The sequence below is a fragment of the Cetorhinus maximus genome, chromosome 8 (assembly GCF_964194155.1).
Source record: "Cetorhinus maximus chromosome 8, sCetMax3.hap1.1, whole genome shotgun sequence".
Lineage (NCBI taxonomy): Eukaryota > Metazoa > Chordata > Chondrichthyes > Lamniformes > Cetorhinidae > Cetorhinus > Cetorhinus maximus.
In genome coordinates this window covers 29,724,661-29,743,302 of record NC_135886.1, presented here as the reverse complement: position 1 = coordinate 29,743,302, position 18,642 = coordinate 29,724,661, and the positions used below count along the sequence as shown (strand labels likewise).

General features: G+C 38.9%; 2 protein-coding genes across 4 annotated transcripts in view; both read left to right on the top strand.

The window, feature by feature from the left end:
* LOC144683536 (peptidase inhibitor 16-like) overlaps positions 1-14,061 on the top strand; it is a 697,419-nt gene extending 683,358 nt beyond the window's left edge. Inside the window, exon 8 of the mRNA XM_078546629.1 lies at positions 13,963-14,061. The gene's annotated coding sequence lies outside the window, so the exon portion shown is untranslated. The remainder of the gene's footprint in view (positions 1-13,962) is intronic.
* Positions 1-18,642, top strand: part of LOC144683535 (mitogen-activated protein kinase 14) — a 59,629-nt gene that overhangs the window by 27,141 nt on the left and 13,846 nt on the right. For all 3 annotated transcript variants that reach the window (XM_078546626.1, XM_078546625.1, XM_078546627.1), the window contains exons 5-8: positions 1,641-1,670; positions 7,963-8,010; positions 12,639-12,753; positions 17,398-17,469. In XM_078546626.1, coding sequence (XP_078402752.1) covers positions 1,641-1,670; positions 7,963-8,010; positions 12,639-12,753; positions 17,398-17,469 — 265 coding nt within the window. The remainder of the gene's footprint in view (positions 1-1,640; positions 1,671-7,962; positions 8,011-12,638; positions 12,754-17,397; positions 17,470-18,642) is intronic.

Sequence of the window (18,642 nt, the reverse complement as noted above, 5' to 3'; positions counted from 1 at the left end):
ACAATACATCCAAACCCTTTTGAAAGTTACTGAATCCATCATCCTCACCACCCTTTTCAAACAGTGCATTCCAGATCATCATAACTTGCTACATATAAAAAAATCGCTGCTTCCTCCCTCTGATTCTTTTGCGAATTGTCTTAAACCTGAATTGTCAATCTACCGACCTACCTGCCAGTGGAACCAATTTCACCCTATTTACTCTATCAAAACCCTGAACTGCAAGCACTCCTATTAAATTGCCTGTTAATCACCTCTGCTTTAAGAAAAAGAATTCCAACTTTCCCAGTTTCTCTGTATCACTGAAACCCCTCATCCCTGCACTTACTATTCGGGATCCATAACTAAATAAGGACTTAGATTGGTGATTTATCATTCCAGTAAACTTCCTCTTTACCCTGTCCAAGGCCTTGACATTCTTCCTAAAGTGCGATGCCCAGAATTGGACATAATACTCCACATGAGGCATAACCAATGATTTATAAAGGTTTAGTATAGCTTCCTTAATTTTATACTCTATGCTTTAGTTGATAGTGAAGGGTCATATATGCCTTTTGTAACAGCTTTATCAACTTGTCCTGCCACTTGCAAAGATTTATGTATGTAACACCTCTTCCCAGATTTCCCTGTTCCTATACCCTCCTTATTAAAAATTACACTTTATATTGTGTCCTCATTCTTCCTTCGTTACTTCAAACGTCTCTACATAAAATTGTATCTGTCATGTGTTTGCTCAGTTTACCAATCTGTTTCCTCCTGAGGCTGTTGCTATCCTCACTTTTAACTATATTTCCAAATTTTGTGTCACCTGCAAACTTTGAAGTTAACCTGTCTGTATCCAAGTCCAGGTAATTAATGTATATCAAGACAGTAATTCTAATATTGACCCTTGGGTGACACCACTGTACCTTTTCTTCCAGTCTGAAAAGCAGCCTTCACTATTAATCTCTTTTATTTGTCATTTAGCTAATTTTAAATCCATGCTGCCTTGCTTCCTTTAATCCCACATGCCCCAATTTTGTTTACCAGTCTGTTATGTGGCACTTTATAAAACACCTTTTGAAAGTCCATATTCACAACCCAAATACACTATCTTCATCAACCCTCTTTATTTCCTCAAGCTTTGAAAACAAAGTAATTCTAGATTCATATCCTAAAACGTATTACGGTAAAAGTATCTGATGCTTGATTTCCTTGAATGCAGTCCTGAGTTGGAGCATATATATAGTGTACCCATTTTCTAATAATTTGACTTCTGATCTGATAAGGTTATTTTGTAAGGCACCATTTATGTTGAATGAATACCATCTTAGTCATACTTAGTCTCAGCAATGCAAGTCCTCATTTGGTTATGTATCCTGAATAGTAAGTGAAAAAGCAGATCAAATGATTGTACCTCGTCAACACTGAAGTGTTTACTGTAAGCCAAGTAACTGATTTAGTATTTTCAGTTCAGTAACTTTAACAGCCCTAAACAACCATGTTAATGTTAGTTCTTTCATCAAATTTTATTTTGTTGTATATAGAATGCCTTCTAAACAGTTGTTGCAATCAGATATTAATTAAAATGAATATCTAATTTATAGAATTATGTTTGACTTAAACTACAACAGTATCTAATTTTGCTCTCCTCTTGACAGTATATTCATTCAGCTGGAATCATACATAGAGTAAGTATTTTGTGTTGTGAATGTATTATTTTGCTTTTATTAACTATCTATAGAAGCATTGAAAGGACAGTAGCTATTGATCCTTTTCAAATTTGTGTAGGCAGTATGGCAGATTCTTTTGTCCTTGTAACATTTGGTGTGCACCTTAAATGCTGTAAATGGTTTTATCTGTTTATGTGAGTGTGATCGCAAATAAGTTAATTTAAGACCTGATAACTGTTGAACATTGTATCGAATATCTGCATGCGACCTGTAGTTTTCACCAAATCTAATAGTATAGCTTTTCTTCTGCAAGTTTTGTTGTGATCCTTTTATGGAAGGTTGAAAATAGAGACTTCAGTGCAATAGGAGCTGACATTATGTAGGATGGCTGCAATGCCATTTAGTTTCTTGATTTCAAACTGAGAAATGCCACTTTTTATTATTGTCAAGTGGCCAAGACATAGTAGGAAGGGGAGTTGGTTTCGACAGATACCCAATTCCTTTTTCTTGTGGTCCCCAATGACATCTGTGAAGCAAGGCCATGTGCGTAAAAGAGGAAAGAAAAACTGAAGCGCCTTAGTTTTCATTCTCCATACTGATAATATGAGAATGAATTAAGATAATTTTTATATTTTCATATTTTTATATATGGAACCGCTGACTAGGTCTGTATTCATTGCCTGTCTGTAGATCTAGTTTGCAAAGTTTTCAAAAAGTGAAACGTTGCAATTAATAGTCGTCGTCTCCTGGTGGAGCACGCAGGATCTCTAGCTTTTAATTTTGGATCATTTGGGTGGCATAGATTGAAACCTATCACTTCAAGCTGTCCAAAAATCTATAATCTATAAATGATTTCTGTTTGACTGTGGAGTGCACATTCTTTCCCCGAAGGGGTGCAAATAAGTAGGCTAAGACATATGGCCTGGAAGAGGGTGGGGTAAGCAGTAGTATTAATCAAACAGATGGTGTAACTGTTCGTGACCAAGATGAATGGGGCATAGGAGAGAGGTTTAAGGAGACATTTGGTAGTGAAGAAAAAAAGTTGGGTATTATCTTTGATTTCAAAGATAAATCTTGAGATATAGGTAATTTTTTTTTTCTCCCAGAGGAGAGCAAGGCCTGATTGGCTATGCTAGATCTGGGGATGGATGGTTATGTCAGTGTGCCAGATATGAAATTTGCTCCCATTAAATTGGGGAGCACAAAAATACGAGTCATACCAGGGAACTAGTGGGCTGGGAGAAAATAAAGAGTTGTCCTGGAAACCAGGGCTTCAAAAGTGGAGCTGTCGGTAAGGTTGAACAATTTGTGGATAGGGCTTTAAATTAATGCGAGCCCTTTGGAAGGGAGGATTCAGGTGAAAAGGAGATTTAGAATTCTAAGGAGAAGAGTGGAGACACTAGACAGCGTAGCAAGTTAGGCAAAGACAAATAGTGGGATAGGAAGGGGCAGAATTGAAAATACATTAGAAAATAAGGTCAATGCAAATAGTTTTAAAAAAATTAAAGCCTCTTTTTTATCTGAATGCACAAAGTATTTACAATAAGATAGATGAACTCGTAGGCACAAATTAGAGATAAATGGTTTAGATCTAATTGCCATTGTAGAGACATGGTTACAAAATGACCAAGATTGGGAAATATTCATACTTCAGAGAGAGAATGGAAAATGAGGAGTAGCTTTGATAGTAAAAAGGGACATAAGGACAGTAGTGAGAAAGGATCATGCCTCAGAAGATCAAGTAGTAAATTGGTATGGATGGAAATTAGGAATAACAATGGTCAAAAAATGCTGGAGGGAGCAGTTTTCGGCCTCTTAACAGGCAATAAATTGTCTTTGTTAAAAGCTCCAATGTAATAATTGTGGAGAGTAGGCTGGACCAATCAAATTAGTAAAGGTGGTCTGGAAGATGAGTTTGTAGAATGCTTTCAAAAGAGTTTCCTGTATCAAAATATTGTGGAACTGACTAGGAATGAAGCGATTTTAGATCTTGTAATGTGCAATGAGGCAGGTTGATTAGATTAAAAGAAGCAGCTTATGTTGCAAGGAATAGTAATAAACCTGAATTGGGGGTGTTTTAGAAATCAGCAAAGGCCCACCATAAGGTTGATAAAAGGAAAAAAAAAAAAGAATGAGTAAACTGGCCAAGAATATAAAATCCGATTTATAAGACCATTTACAGGTACAAGTCAAGTATCCAAAAACCAAACACATCCAAAAACTGCATTTTTTGGACCTCATCGACCTTTAGCACGGAAAGTCTAGTTGTTTGTCTACACTGTTTACCTTGAGATTTTTGTGGTGACCATATTATAAAGAAACTTTTTCATGTACTCTATTTATTATTCAGTGATACTACTTACTATTTTAGCCGTTTTGTTTACTTTAGCTAGCCTAGGCTTAGACTATTGTAATGTAAGTTTATATGCAGTATCCGAAAGCTGAAATGCAATCGGCCCCGAGGGTTTCGGATAAAGGTTATTTGACCTGTATGTTTAAAAAAAGAGTAGCTAAAGTAAACATTAGTACCTTAGAGGCAGAGACAGGAAAAATTATCATGGGGCATGAGAAAATGGTCAAGATATTGAACAAATATTTTGTCTGTCTTCACAGTAGAACATACAAACATACAAATTAGGAGCATTCAGTAAGATCGTGGCTGATCTGATTGTAACCTTGACGCCACATTCCCGCCTACTCCCAATAACCTTTCATCCCCTTGTTAATCAAGAATCTGTCTAACTCTGCCTTAAAAATATTCAAAGACTGCTTCCACTGCCTTTTTAAGGAAGAGAGTTCCAAAGACACTCAACCGTCAGAAAAATTTATCCTCATCCCTGTCTTAAATGAGCAACCCTTTATTTTTAAACAGTGACCCCCCGCCTAGTTCTAAATTCTTCTACAAGAGGAAACATCCTTTCCACATCCACACTGTCAAGACCCCTTAGGATCTTTTATGTTTCAATTAAGTCACCTCTTACTCTTCTAAACTCCAGTGGATATAAGCCTGACCTGTCCAACCTTACCTGATAAGACAACCTGCCCATTTCTGACATTAGTCTCATAAACCTTCTCTGAACTGCTAACATGTTTACATCTTCCCTTGAATGAGGAGACCAGTACTGTACACACTACTCTAGATGTGGTCTCACCAGTGCCTTGTCTGACTGAAGCATAACCTCTTTACTTTTGTAATCAATTCCCCTCTCAATAAATGATAACATTCCATTAGCTTCCTAATACTTGTTGTACATGAATACTAGCCCTTTGTGATTTATGTACTAGGATACCCAGATCCTTTTGAATCTCAGAGCTCTGCAATCTCTCACCATTTAGATAATCTTTTTTGTTGTTCCTGCCAAAATGGACAACTTCACATTCACCCACATTATACTCCATTTGCCAGATCTTTGCCCACTCACTTAACCTATACATGTCCCTTTATAGCCTCCTTATGTCCTCTTCACAATTTACTTTCCTACCTATGTTTGTGTCGTCAGCAAATTTAGCAACCATTTCTTTGGTCCCTTCAACCAAGTCATTTATATAAGTTGTAAGAAGTCGAGGCCCAAGCACTGATCCCTGTAGCACACCACTTGTCACATCTTGCCAACCAAAAAAGACCCATTTATGCCAACTCCCTGCTACCTGTTAGCTAGCTAATCTTCTATCCATGCCAATATGTTACCCCCTAGACCATGAGCTTTCATTTTCTGCAATAACCTTGATGTGACGCTTTATCTATTGCCTTCTGGAAACCTAAGTATGGTACACCCACCACTTCCCCTTTATCCACAGCACACATGACTCCTTCAAAGCACTCCAATAAATGGTTAAATATGATTCCCCTTTTACAAAATCATGTTAACTCTGCCTGATTGCCTTGAATTTTTCTAAGTGACCTGCTATAACATCTTTAATAATAGCTCCTAACATTTTCCTTATGACAGATGTTAGGCTAACTGGCCTGTAGATTCCTGCTTTGTCTCTCCCCCCCCCCCCGCCTCCCCTTTTCCAATCTAATGGAACCTTCCCCAGATCTAGATAATTTTGGAAAATTAATACCATTGCATCAACTATCTCATGAGCCACTTCTTTCAAGACCTTAGGGTGAAGTCCATCCGGACCTGGGGATTTGTCAGCCCGCAGCCCCAACAATTTGCTCAATACCACTTCCCTGGTGATTAGTTTTCCCAAGTTCCTGTCTCCCTCCCATTCCCTCATTTACAGTTATTTCTGGGATGATATTTCTGTCCTCTAGTGAAGACTGAAGCAAAATACCTGTTTAATTCATCCACCATCTCCCTACTTTCCATTACCAATTCCCCTCGCACCTTCTATAGGACCAATGTTCACTTTGTTCTTTAAATATCTATAGAAACTCTTACTATCTGTCTTTATATTACTAGCTAGCTTTCCCTCGTACACTAATTTTTTTCTCCCCTTATTAATCTTTTTGTCATTCTTTGCTGTTCTTTATATTCTTTCCAATCTTCTCACCTGCCACCCATCTTTGTGTAATTATATGCTTTTTCTTTAAGTTTGATGTTGTCTTTAACTTTTTTAGTTAACTGCGGGTGGTGGGCCCTCCCCTTGGAAGGAATTTTTCTTATTGGAATATAGATGTTCTGTATATTCTGAAATATCTGTCACGAACCTCTATTGACCTATCCCTTAGCCTCATTTGCCAGTTCACTTAACCAGAAATAGAGGGTAACTGAGGGAGCACTTGAGATAATTAATATCAGCAGAGAAAAAACATTGGTGAAAAATAGTGACTAAAATTCGATTAATCTTCAGGACATAATCCAAGGGTTATAAAAGGGGTGGCTGCAAGAATAGTGGATGCGCTGGTTATGATTTTCCAAAATTCTCTAGATTCTGGAACAATCCCAGTGGATTGGAAAGTAGCAAATGTAACACTGCTATTTAGGAAAGGCCAGTTAGCCTGACATCAATCATTGGGGAAAGTGCTAAAATCTATTAAGGAAGTCTTAATACACCTAGAAAATCACTATGATCAGACAAAGTCAACATGGCTTTACAAATGGGAAATGATGTTTAACAAATCCATTAGTAGTTTTAAGGATGTAGCTAGTAGGGTAGATAAAGGGGACAAGTACATGTAGTATACTTGGATTTCGAAAAGGTATTCAATAAGGCACCACACAAAAGGCTAATACGGAAGATAGGGGCTCATTGAGTTGGGGGGGGTAATATATTAGCATGGATAGGGGATTGGTTAACAGACAGGAAGCAAATAATAGGGATAAATAAGGCATTTTCAAGTTGGTAGTCTGTGACTATTAGTGCTGCAAAGATCAGTGCTGGGGCCTCAGCTATTTGTCATCTATATTAATGACTTTGACAAAGAGACTAGATAATGATCTAAGTTTTCAGAGGTGGGGTAGAAGGAAGTGAGCAAGGCCACGGGATATGCAAGATTGGCTAGGAGAGCTTACATGAACGGGGAGGGGCAGTCCATATTGTGGGTGCAAACCAGCGATTGTGATTTGGGTGAAATTGGGTTTCTGGCTATAACTTGGAGGTTGCATCGCGATGCACTTGCACATAAGTCGGATACAGCCTTCCTGGCTGGCGGAACACATGTATTAACATTTTTATCCTATGTAACACTTGGGAAAGAAACTGGAATTGCAAGGAGTTTGGTTAATCTTGTAACCATTTCTACTTCAAGAGCTTTGTTTAATTTATTCTTTCGTGGGATGTGGGCACCATTAGCAAGGTCAGCTTTTGTTACCCAGCCTTAATTGCCCTTGAGCTGAGTGGCTTGCTAGGCTATTTCAGACATTGCTGTGGGCCTAGAGTCACATGTAGGCCAGATGAGGTAAGGATGGCAGATTTCTTTCTCTAAAGGACATTAGTGAACCAGATTGTCGATTGTCATAAAAACAAATGGTTTCAATGTCAATGTTGCTTCATTATTTTTCCTGGCATTTTTTGTTTTTATTTCAGATTTCCAGCATCCGCAGTATTTTGTTTTTATTTAAACATTGAAGACTTTTGATATTGTAAATGCTAGATCAGAGAATCAATCTGGAAATCTGAATCAGATTAGCAGTATTGGTTACTTGGGCCAATCAGGTTAAAGACAACTTTTTTAGTGAAAAGCTGTCAGTGTGAATCAAAATGCCAGGATGTTTGTCTTGACTTCAGCTATGCAGGTTCTTCCTTCACCCTTGGCACTTAGCTTATGCTTAATGGAATGGTTCAGAATATATTTGAGTCACTTAAAATATAGCAAAGCAGCCAAGCAAATCATTTGAAAAAATGTATTCCTTTGTTGCAGGATTTGAAACCCAGCAATCTAGCAGTGAATGAAGATTGTGAGCTAAAGGTAAGGAGAAAATATTTTGAGTTAAATTGTTGGCTGGTTTGCTGCAAGGCTTCCTTGACCAGAATGTACAGAATAGTCATCGGTTCTTAAGTGGGTAACTGCAGATGATAAAATCTTAGAAACAAAATAAACTAATATTGAAATGGATTTAGTTTGATTGTGTGGAATCATTGATAGCATCTTGAAATGAGTTCCATAAGAGAAGGTATTTATGGGCTAGCTTGCACATTCTGGATGAAGCACATGCTGCAGTGCACATGTAAGTACAGTCCTCAAAACAACTTTTAAAATAAATTCTTTTCTCACCCCATAGCTGGATCACAATATGGATACCCCTGCAGTTAAACAGAGTCACTTAGTGGCAATGGCTTACTATGTTATAATTGCACAAACAACTTTCTACAATAGATTGTGAACTTCTCCAAGTGGCAACTCTGTATAAAATGTTGTAATTAATTTCCATATGCTTTGTATAAAATAAAGGACAGGAACAATTCAGTTGGCTCATTGAGTCTTTTCCAAATGATGGTGTAAGTTATGCAAGTCATTAACCCTGCCACTTCCCCAAACCATCTCATAGGAGAGGCAAAAAAGAACCCAGAAAAACCCTTGGGTTGGTTTAGAAACAATACTCTGGGAAATTCCTCTCCAGCTCCTAAAAACAATTAAGCATTTCAAAAGACCACAGTGATGGGCAGAAAATCCCCTATAATACCCACCTTTCTTCTATGTGTAGTTATATCGGCCACCTTCAAGAAACCCTCCAGCGCTCTTCAATTTTTGCAACAAATCTATATTCGCCAATGATGCTCCAAAAGTCGTCATCTGAAAGGAAATACCTCCAGGCATCTGGTCTAGTTCTATGCTTGCAGTACTTATACCCTAGTCCCTCTAACCTGACTCAAAAAGCCTATCCACTTGTAATCACTATTATGTTTATGTTAAAGATCTCCATCGTATCTCTTGAAATTCAATACTTTTCCAGAGTGAAAGATTTAGCTTTCTCAGCCCATCATTGTAGCTAAAACCTTTATATTAATTATAAATCTAGTGGCTCTTCTCTGCATCATCTTTAAGGATTGTAGGCCACCATGTGAGTGGCAAAACTGGGCTTCTAAATAAACTGTATTTTGTACAAAGATGTTTCAGGTCAGTGATCACCAGAGGATGAAAGATCATCAACCGGAAAAGTTGTTTCTCACTCTACAGATGCTGCCAGGCCTGTTAAGTATTTGCAGCATTTTTAAATTTCAGATTCCCAGCATCTACAGCATTTTGCTTTTATAAGAAGCCTTATTCTGGCATTCTATCCAAAGCATTGAAATCTTCCAGGGAAAATGTTGTCACTGCGCATACTTTGTTACCCAACCTCGGCCTCTGGAGCTTAACATGGCTGGCAATGCCATCCTTCTTCACAACTTCCTTTGGTCCAATTGCACAGTGTTAGCCTTGTACACATCATTCATTTGTCAGAACACAGCACATCTCATTGCAATGTTTTGCTCTCCCAGTGCAACAAGGTAACATTCATAATTTTACTTGTATATCCAAAGATTGGATCTTGAAAATTTAAGCATAATGTGGAAACAGTAGTGGGCCATAGACTAATAATTACTCTTTAATTATCTTTGAAACCAGAGGTTGACTGGTCTGTCCATCACCTGCGTTTCACTCTGAAAAGCAGAATTTAAAATAGAGACCATGCTAATCAGACTAAAACTAATAGCCAAATTTCAAGCTATAATTACAAAAAAGGAAAAGAAAAGTGATTTAGTGCTTGACTTGTGCAATACATTAAATTATCTTGAAAATAAAAATCTAAAATCTTGTTCTCAGAATTTTTGAATTCAGTCTTTGAATATAACATGGGTGTTCAATTCTATTCAACTCTTTCCCTGTGGCACATGGAAACTGACAGGCGACAGAACTGAATATCCTAGATCAGTTGTGAAGATATATTCTAGAATTTTTGAAGTGGAAGCAGACTTGGAAAACAGCTCAGATCAACGCAGTTGTTTGCAACAAGACATGCAGTCATATTGATCAGTTTTACCACTCAGATTGACATTTTTGGCTGTTCTATATTATTTAGCTTTATAACTCAGGACTTGTATACTAAATAGCATGGCTTGAAACAACTACTGTTTAATGTTTCAAAGACCTGAGGGAACATCTTGCGCAATCAACTTGTGTATATGTAATATCTTTCCTATGGTTGCTAGCTGTTCTAGATAGCTAAACTGTGGAAGTATAACAAGTATTCATTTATCGTTTTTTTAACAAAATGACAAAGGATCACGAATACAGTTGATGAAAACATATTTACCGCTTGGAATATTCTGACCTGTCTAGTTTCATATGGAAAAGAGATAATGCAGAAAGGTTTATGGTGCAAAGTATGACATGGATCGGCCTTGCCATTTAACTTTCTCCTCCTCTTACTCTTTCCCCACCCTTGCCCACCATGAAAGCAGATACTTGGTGTTTGCAAGAACCTGGCTGACTTTTTTTCTTGGATGAACAATGCCAACTTTCCAGTTAAAGCACCTGATGGGCAGTGTGAATTTCTAAACAATAGTTGTGCTGCTTGGTAAAGGAGCCTTGTACGCATTATGTTGGTCATGGTCGTGTACTTAGCAAAGGCTTGGGGGTATTGCCTTCCTCATTACATTGACTGAAATACATTAAGTAGCAGTTCTCAGCAGCAATTGACAGAAAGCTTTGTAAAGTCTTTGCAGCCTGCTTTTCCTGCTGGTGTGTAGGTAGAATAATTAACTTTTTTTTCTTTCTCTCTTGCACTCACCCGCATGCCTGCCACCCCATCAGTACTCCAATTACGTGACCCCTGCTTGGCAGTTTGCTTGGAAATTTGCACCTGAATCCTACTACTCTCTGCACTGAATGTTAGGACAACTAATTTGTTCTTAAAAGTGGGTGGTAGATCTGTATAGAAAATAAAATATGAATTAATGGTACACAACTTTGAAATGTACACTTCACAGAAACTTCATTTGTTTTGTATAGGCTGGGAATAGTTCTTGAATAGTATTTTACTATAAAAGACTTCAGTTGGTCACTTGTGAACTCAGCAGGCAAGAACACTGTACTTTGACCATTGTGCTCCCTCCTTAGATTGAACTTTGGCCAAACTTGCCCAAAGGAAGAACCCTGCTTGCACATGTCATTTGAGATTAGAATTGAGTCATCAGTTATGTTTTTATTATTCTTTCATGGGATGTGGGCATTGCTGGCAAGCCCACATCCGTTGCCTGTCCCTAAATGCCTTTGAACTGAGTGGCTTGCTAGGCCATTTCAGAGAGCAGTTAAGTGTCAGCAACATTGCTGTGAGTCTGGAGTCACATGTAAGCCAGACCAGGTAACGGTGGCAGATTTCCTTCCCTAAAGGACAGTGAACCATATGGGTTTATAAGACGATTGATGATGGTTATGGTTAACATTACTGAGACTAGCTTTATATTCCAGATTTTTTTTTCCTTCATTCATTCATGGGATCTGGGTTTCGCTGGCTAGGCCAGCATTTATTGTCCATCCTTAACTGTCCTTGAGAAGGTGGTGGTGAGCTGCCTTCTTGAACCGTTTCAGTCCATGTGGTGCAGGTACACCTGCAGTGCTGTTAGGGAGCAAGTTCCAGAATTTTGACCCAGCAACAGTGAAGGAATGACAATATATTTCCAAGTTAGGATGGTGTGTGGCTTGGAGGGGAACTTGCAGGTGGTGGTGTCCCCATGCATTTGATGCCCTTGTCCTCCTAGATGGTAGTGGTTGTGGGTTTGGAAAGTGCTGTCGAAGGAGCCTTGGTGAGTTGTTGCAGTGCACCTTGTAGATGGTACACACTGCTGCCACTGTACGTTGGTGGTGAAGGGAGTGAATGTTTGTGGATGGGCTGCCAATCAAGCGAGCTGCTTTGTCCTGGATGGTGTCAAGCTTCTTGAGTGTTGCTGGAGCTGCAATCATCCAGGAAAGTGCAGAGTAATCCAACACACTCCTGACTTTTGCCCTGTGGATGGTGGACAGGCTTTGGGGCGTCAGGAGGTGAGCTACTCGCTCCAGGATTCCTAGCTCTGACCTGCTCTTGTAGCCACAGTATTTATATGGCTAGTTCAGTTTCTGGTCAGTGGAAACCCCCAGGTGGAGGATTCAGTGATGGTAGTGCCATTGAATGTCAAAGGGTGATGGTTAGATTCTCTCTTGTTGGAGATGGTCATTGCCTGGCACTTGGTGGCATGAATATTACTTGCCATTTGTCAGTCCAAGCCTGAATATTGTCCAGGTCTTTCTGCATTTGGACATGGACTGCTTCAATAATTGAATTTAAATTCCATGATGGGATTTGTACCCCTGTCCCCTTAGATTGCTAGTCTAGTGACATTACCACTATGCCACCATAGTGTCTCATTGTAATGCAAAACTGGGATAAATGTACTATTCTGTTAATATAGTGATTGGATTTCTAGATCACCCTATTTATCATTAGTTTCTTTCCCCGACTATCTCTCAGCTAACTTAAAGCATCTCCTTTACTTGCAAAAACTAGGTATAATTTTGACTTATTAAAATTTTAAATGATAAAATTCTGTGATCTTTCTATAATTGTTTTATGCTTATAGATCTTGGACTTTGGATTGGCTCGTCATACTGATGATGAGATGACTGGATATGTAGCCACTAGATGGTACAGAGCTCCAGAGATAATGCTAAATTGGATGCATTACAATCAAACAGGTGAGGTACAGTGGTAATGTGTTTTTAAATCTGAGTAATAATGACCCTTTAATTTTAAAAATATTTTGTTTGTGTTAAATTAGCTGACAGGGCTTTGTCTCTGGCACAAGGAAAGAAATGTTTGAATTTTGAGTTATGCATATTTTGATTTGCACTTAGTCTCCTATTTCTACATTATGGAAAACCATTGCATTATTTTGTTTTCTCTCCACCCTCTGCCAGCTGACTTTCGTTTTGCTACTATATTGGGGTAAGCAGTTGGTCTACCCACAGGTTTGGGTTCGTCATTTTTTTCTTTGTAAATGTTTTCAGTTTTCAATTTTGAGCCTGACCAGTGCATGTTTTTACAGGTACTTGTTAGTTTTCTCCAGAGTGTTTAAATACAGCTGAAGTCTGCTATTTTTTCAGGGCTGTTTTGAACTGACCAGGTTGTAGCACTGCAAACCTAATGAAGATTGGTTTTAGGCTTCTTGTAACAGACTTGCTCTGGAAAATGTTGTTAAGCATTTCAGCACTGAAAATGCTAAGCAAACTCTCAAAATACTTCATTTTATTCTCCTCATCTTTCTTTTATTGATGGATTATGCTGACTGCTCATACACTTCATATGTCCTTGGTAGTTCCACATGCTGTGCTCTGGTTTGATTCAGGTAGTTAAAGAAATAATTACATAACTACAACTCCATTGCGTACAACGGTGTTTTCCTTTGGTTCCCTGTGCCAAAGCAAAAAAGTGAGGTTCAAATTTGTGTTGGTTGCCAGAATCACTGCCATTAACTTAGGAAACTAGAGCTAGCACACTACGGGTTACAACGTGCGGGTGTGACTATAACTGTTTTCCTCATTTGAACTTTCAGCATAAATGAATTAAAGAAAGCCTGGGGATTGTGAAATTTCCAAAATGTACTCTTTTTATATTTTGTATTGTTTAAAGTTACATTTGGTACATGTGGAATTTATGGAACTATTTATTGTGCACCTGTTCAAGATGTGGCTTTTAATAATGAAAGCCAAGAAATATATAGTTTAATCTTGCATTTTTCATTTTTATCAAATTTCTTGGTGATAGTTCTTTGTTTCAGCAGAACGTTTTGATCGTTCTAAACTTGATGCTTTTATTCAGAACTTTGCCTCAACTCAATTGTGCGTTGTTGTGGCACAGCCAAAGGTAACTGCTGAACTGCACAAATCCCAGAGGGAAACTTGAAGCAGCTACCACAACTATTGCCTGGAAAAACTCAGCAGGTCTGGCAGCATCGGCGGAGAAGAAAAGAGTTGACGTTTCGAGTCCTCATGACCCTTCTGTTGAAGGGTCATGAGGACTCGAAACGTCAACTCTTCTTCTCCGCCGATGCTGCCAGACCTGAGTTTTTCCAGGTAATTCTGTTTTTGTTTTGGATTTCCAGCATCCGCAGTAGTTTTTTGTTTTTACCACAACTATTTTCAATTTATATGTATTTCCAGATGCAGACTTTGAATTCAGTAGCAATAAGACCACAGAGTCTTGGGTTTCTTATAAAACTAAATTAAACCTTTATTAATAGAAGAAATGGTTTGAAACACTTGCGTAGATCTACAGATTACTACTATGATAACTTCTAAATCTCCTCGTTAATCTAACTCCCAGTTACACTTTTGTTAAGGCAACAGTAAGACACAGATTTTAAAAGACCTAGGCAAAGCAACACACAATACCCTGAACAGTAGAATTCAAAGTGAGTTTTCTTAGCTTCAGTTCTTTGTAGACAGCAGCTGGAGGCTTAGATTTTTTTTTTGTAAAAATATACTTTATTCATAAATTATCTTCAATCACATTCAAAACCATTTCAAAAACAACATTACAAGGGTACAATCCAGGTTAAACTTTAACAAAATGTATCACCAGGTGCATCAGTACAAACAATATTACAGTCATTTACAGCCTTTCATTTTGATCTGTACAGCCCGAGGGGCTCTAAACAGTTCCCAGTCTCTCGGTGCGCTGTGGTAGAAAGGTCTTAGACAGCGACCCTTCCCCATTGCGCCTTTGCGGCAGCTGCCCCAAGCTTTAGTGCGTCCCTCAGCACGTAGTCCTGGACTTTGGATTGTGCCAGTCCGCAACAATCGGTCGGGGACAACTCTTTGTGCTGGAAGACCAACAAGTTTCGGGCAGACCAAAGCGCGTCTTTCACCGAGTTGATGATCCTCCAGCTGCAGTTGATGTTTGTCTCGGTGTGTGTCCCTGGGAACAGCCCGTAGAGCACAGAGTCCTGTGTCACAGAACTGCTCGGGATGAACCTCGACAGCAACCACTGCATCTCTCTCCAGACTTTCTTTGCAAAGGCACAATCCACAAGGAGGTGAACAACGGTCTCTTCCCCACCACAGCCACCTCGAGGGCAACGTGCAGAGGGGGTGAGCCTCCTGGCGTGTAGGAAGGATCTGACGGGGAGGGCCTTTCTCACCACCAGCCAAGCTACGTCTTGGTGCTTGTTGGAAAGTTCTGGCGATGAGGCATTCTGCCAAATGACTTTGACAGTCTGCTCGGGGAACCATCCCACAGGGTCCACCCTCTCCTTTTCCCTCAGGGCCTCTAGGACGTTACGTGCTGACCACTGCCTGATGGACTTGTGGTCAAAGGTGTTTTTCTGCATAAATTTTTCCACCAGGGACAGGTGGTACGGCACGGTCCAACTACTTGGAGCGTTCCGCGGCAGCGTGGCCAGACCCATCCTTCGCAACACCGGGGACAGGTAGAACCTCAGCACGTAGTGACACTTGGTGTTTGCGTACTGAGGGTCTACGCACCGCTTGATGCAGCCACACACAAAGGTGGCCATCAGTATGAGGGCGATGTTGGGCACGTTTTTTCCCCCTTTATCTAGAGGCTTGTACATCGCGTCCCTGCGGACACGATCCATTTTCGACCTCCAGATAAAGCGGAAGATGGCTCGAGTGATCGCCGTCGCGCAGGAGTCTGGAATGGGCCAGACCTGCGCCACGTACAGCAACAGCGAGAGTACCTCACACCTGATGACCAGGTTCTTTCCCGCAATGGAGAGGGAGCATCGCTCCCACATGCCCAGTTTCCTTTTCACCATAGCCACTCGCTCCTTCCAGTTTCTAACGCATGCCCTGGTCCCTCCGAACCATATCCCCAGCACCTTCAGGCTGGAGGCTTAGATGCTGGAGGCATTTCACACTTGTGTTAGATCTTAGAATTCCTGCCCTTACACACGGCGTTTCTCCTTTATACATGTTTTCCCCTTTGAATGTAAATTCCCATTGTTTCACTCTGTCTTTGGACTTTACCTCTCTAATAATAACAAATCTATCATAGTACCAATTTTACCAGTAATCTTTGTGAAAAATAAACACTGTTTCTTAACTTATCCTGGCTAGGTGTAACATTTCACCCCCTCCTTTGAATTCATGCTGGTCTGATTTATTTAAAAATGCAAATGTTCCCGTTACACCTTACATTCTAAAACTTCCCCCATGCTTACCTACTTAACATTTCAAACCTAGCTTATCTTCTGATACATCAAAGCCTTCAGCCCAGCTGTCTTTAATTCAATTAACTAACACACACACATCCCCATAGACACAGACCCCACTATTACTCGACAATAAATTCCAATAACATTATGAAAATTATTATATCTTCCTGACATACAGACTTCTGCAAGTTGCAACCTGTTTGTTTAAATGAGGTCATTGTTTTTGCATTCTCGGTCATAGCTCCTAGAAGTTGTAGGCACAGGTCTATATTATAACCTCCTAGCATGTGTCTCTTCAGTGGTGCTTAGTCTGGGAATCTGCATGACTTCTCACATAGGCACAGAGCTGCCTTGAAAAACATTATAGGCATTTTAAAGAAAGTGTTTTGTATTGGCAAGTTTAAAGCATTTTTTATAACTTTGTCCATTTTGTTAATATTTTTAGTGGAGAACCCAAGCTGGTAACCAGAAGTTTTTTTTTAAAAGTTGGAACAATTTGCTTTGTTAATCATTTTTAAATTGTTATCAATTGCAGAATGTCCTTTTTTCCATGTGTGGTTTTTTTGAATTTTGGTGTTTCTTTTTTATTCCCACTTTACTAATGTGCTACCCGCCTATTCAGTTGTGATTTGTTGCTGTTTGAATTAAACTTCGTATAATTTAACCTGATTTGTAAACAAAAGAATTTGCCGTGTCTTGGACAGAAATGTAGTAGATATGGTATTTTTGTATTTTTAGTGCCCATCAATTGCAAACCAGATGTCCTACATTAAGATGGAAAACTATATTTTAAAACTTTTAAGAGAAGGCCAGTCATTGACTGGGAACATTTACAAGCAGATACAACAGTCTTTTGATTGACTTGTTTATTTAGAGCTGTCAACTATTGAAAATTAGCTGCAGTATAGCATTTGGCATTCAGATAATTATAATGTTGGCTTAATTGAAATTGACACGGTTATTATTATTTTTTACACTATAGAGTGTTTCTAAAAATGTAATTATAATACACTGACTTCAACTAAATGGCTTAAAAACCTTGTTCGTTTTCTTGAGTCGTACAAGTAAATGAATTTTTTTAAGTGTTGTAATTTTTTTTATTCCTAAATAGTTCACGTGGAATTGAATTAAAATACTAATTGATGTTTTTCTTTTCTATTTCCAGTTGATATTTGGTCTGTTGGCTGCATTATGGCAGAATTGCTGACAGGAAAGACTCTGTTTCCAGGCACAGACCGTATCCTTGATTGCTTTTTTAAAAAAATAAATCTTAGCACCACCTGAAGTTTTTTTTTAATTTGAGCAGGGAGAAGGGTTTTGTCTTTCTTTCGTCATAAATACTAAATTGTCATCACAGTAGCAAGTGTTTTATTGCACTTTCACAAGCTGGGTAAGTGTCTTAAGACCATTATTTTTGATGTCGGGCATTTAAAGTGCATTATTTCACTAAAATAGCAACTTTACTTCAATATTAACACATGCATTCATTGAATTTCTTAATTAACTTCTTTGAACAAACTCTCCTTGTGAAACCATTGACTTTTGAACTAAAGCCTTTGATTTTAAAGCCCCTTCGCATTTTAACACATTTCACAATGTTTTCATGATGGGTTTTTTTCTTTTCAAAATGGATACATTGGGAACTAAGCTTCTTTATTGCTGCTTTATTGCTAATAATTTGCATACAACTCTAGTTAATTCTGCAAATGCCCTTGAAGTAAATTGCATCTTCATTTCAAAATGTATTTTCACAAAATTAATACTACCTTGTCAGAAGGTGCAGAATACATTTGAGTGGTTATTCTGAAGAATCATCTGCCCAGCTTTTATAATATTTTATCTCCACTTAGTGCAGAGCTCAGTCACCTTCATCTTACTCTACATGAAATTCTACATTCCTAGGAGCTTGGTTCTTGCCAACCTACATTGACTCCCTAGTTTGCAGTAAAGTGACCTAAAATCTTCATCCTTGATTTTAAGTTCCTCTTCCCTAGCTGTGCAATCTACTGTAAACCTACATCCCAGCACCCTCTGCTCCTCAAAAACTGTTCTACTGCCAGTTTCCCATGCTTCCCCCTTCTTATCTGATCTTTGGCCAGTGGCAAAGTATTGGCTATCATGCTCCTTTACTCTGGAATTCCCCTCTTGAACTACTTTGCTCCACCTTTCCCACCTTCAGATGGCTTCCTGAGACCTACCCCATTGTGCTTTTGATTACATCCCCAATTTTCTTCTGCCCCACTTCTCACATGTCCCACCCCAACCTGGTTTAAAGCACCTGGAGCATTTTGCCTGGTATAAAAGTCAAAAGTATTATGAATACTAATTTAGTGAATATATATTCTCACTGAACATGGTGAATCAAGACTTTTCCAGCTTTTGTCAGGAAACAGTTCATTGAAACAATATC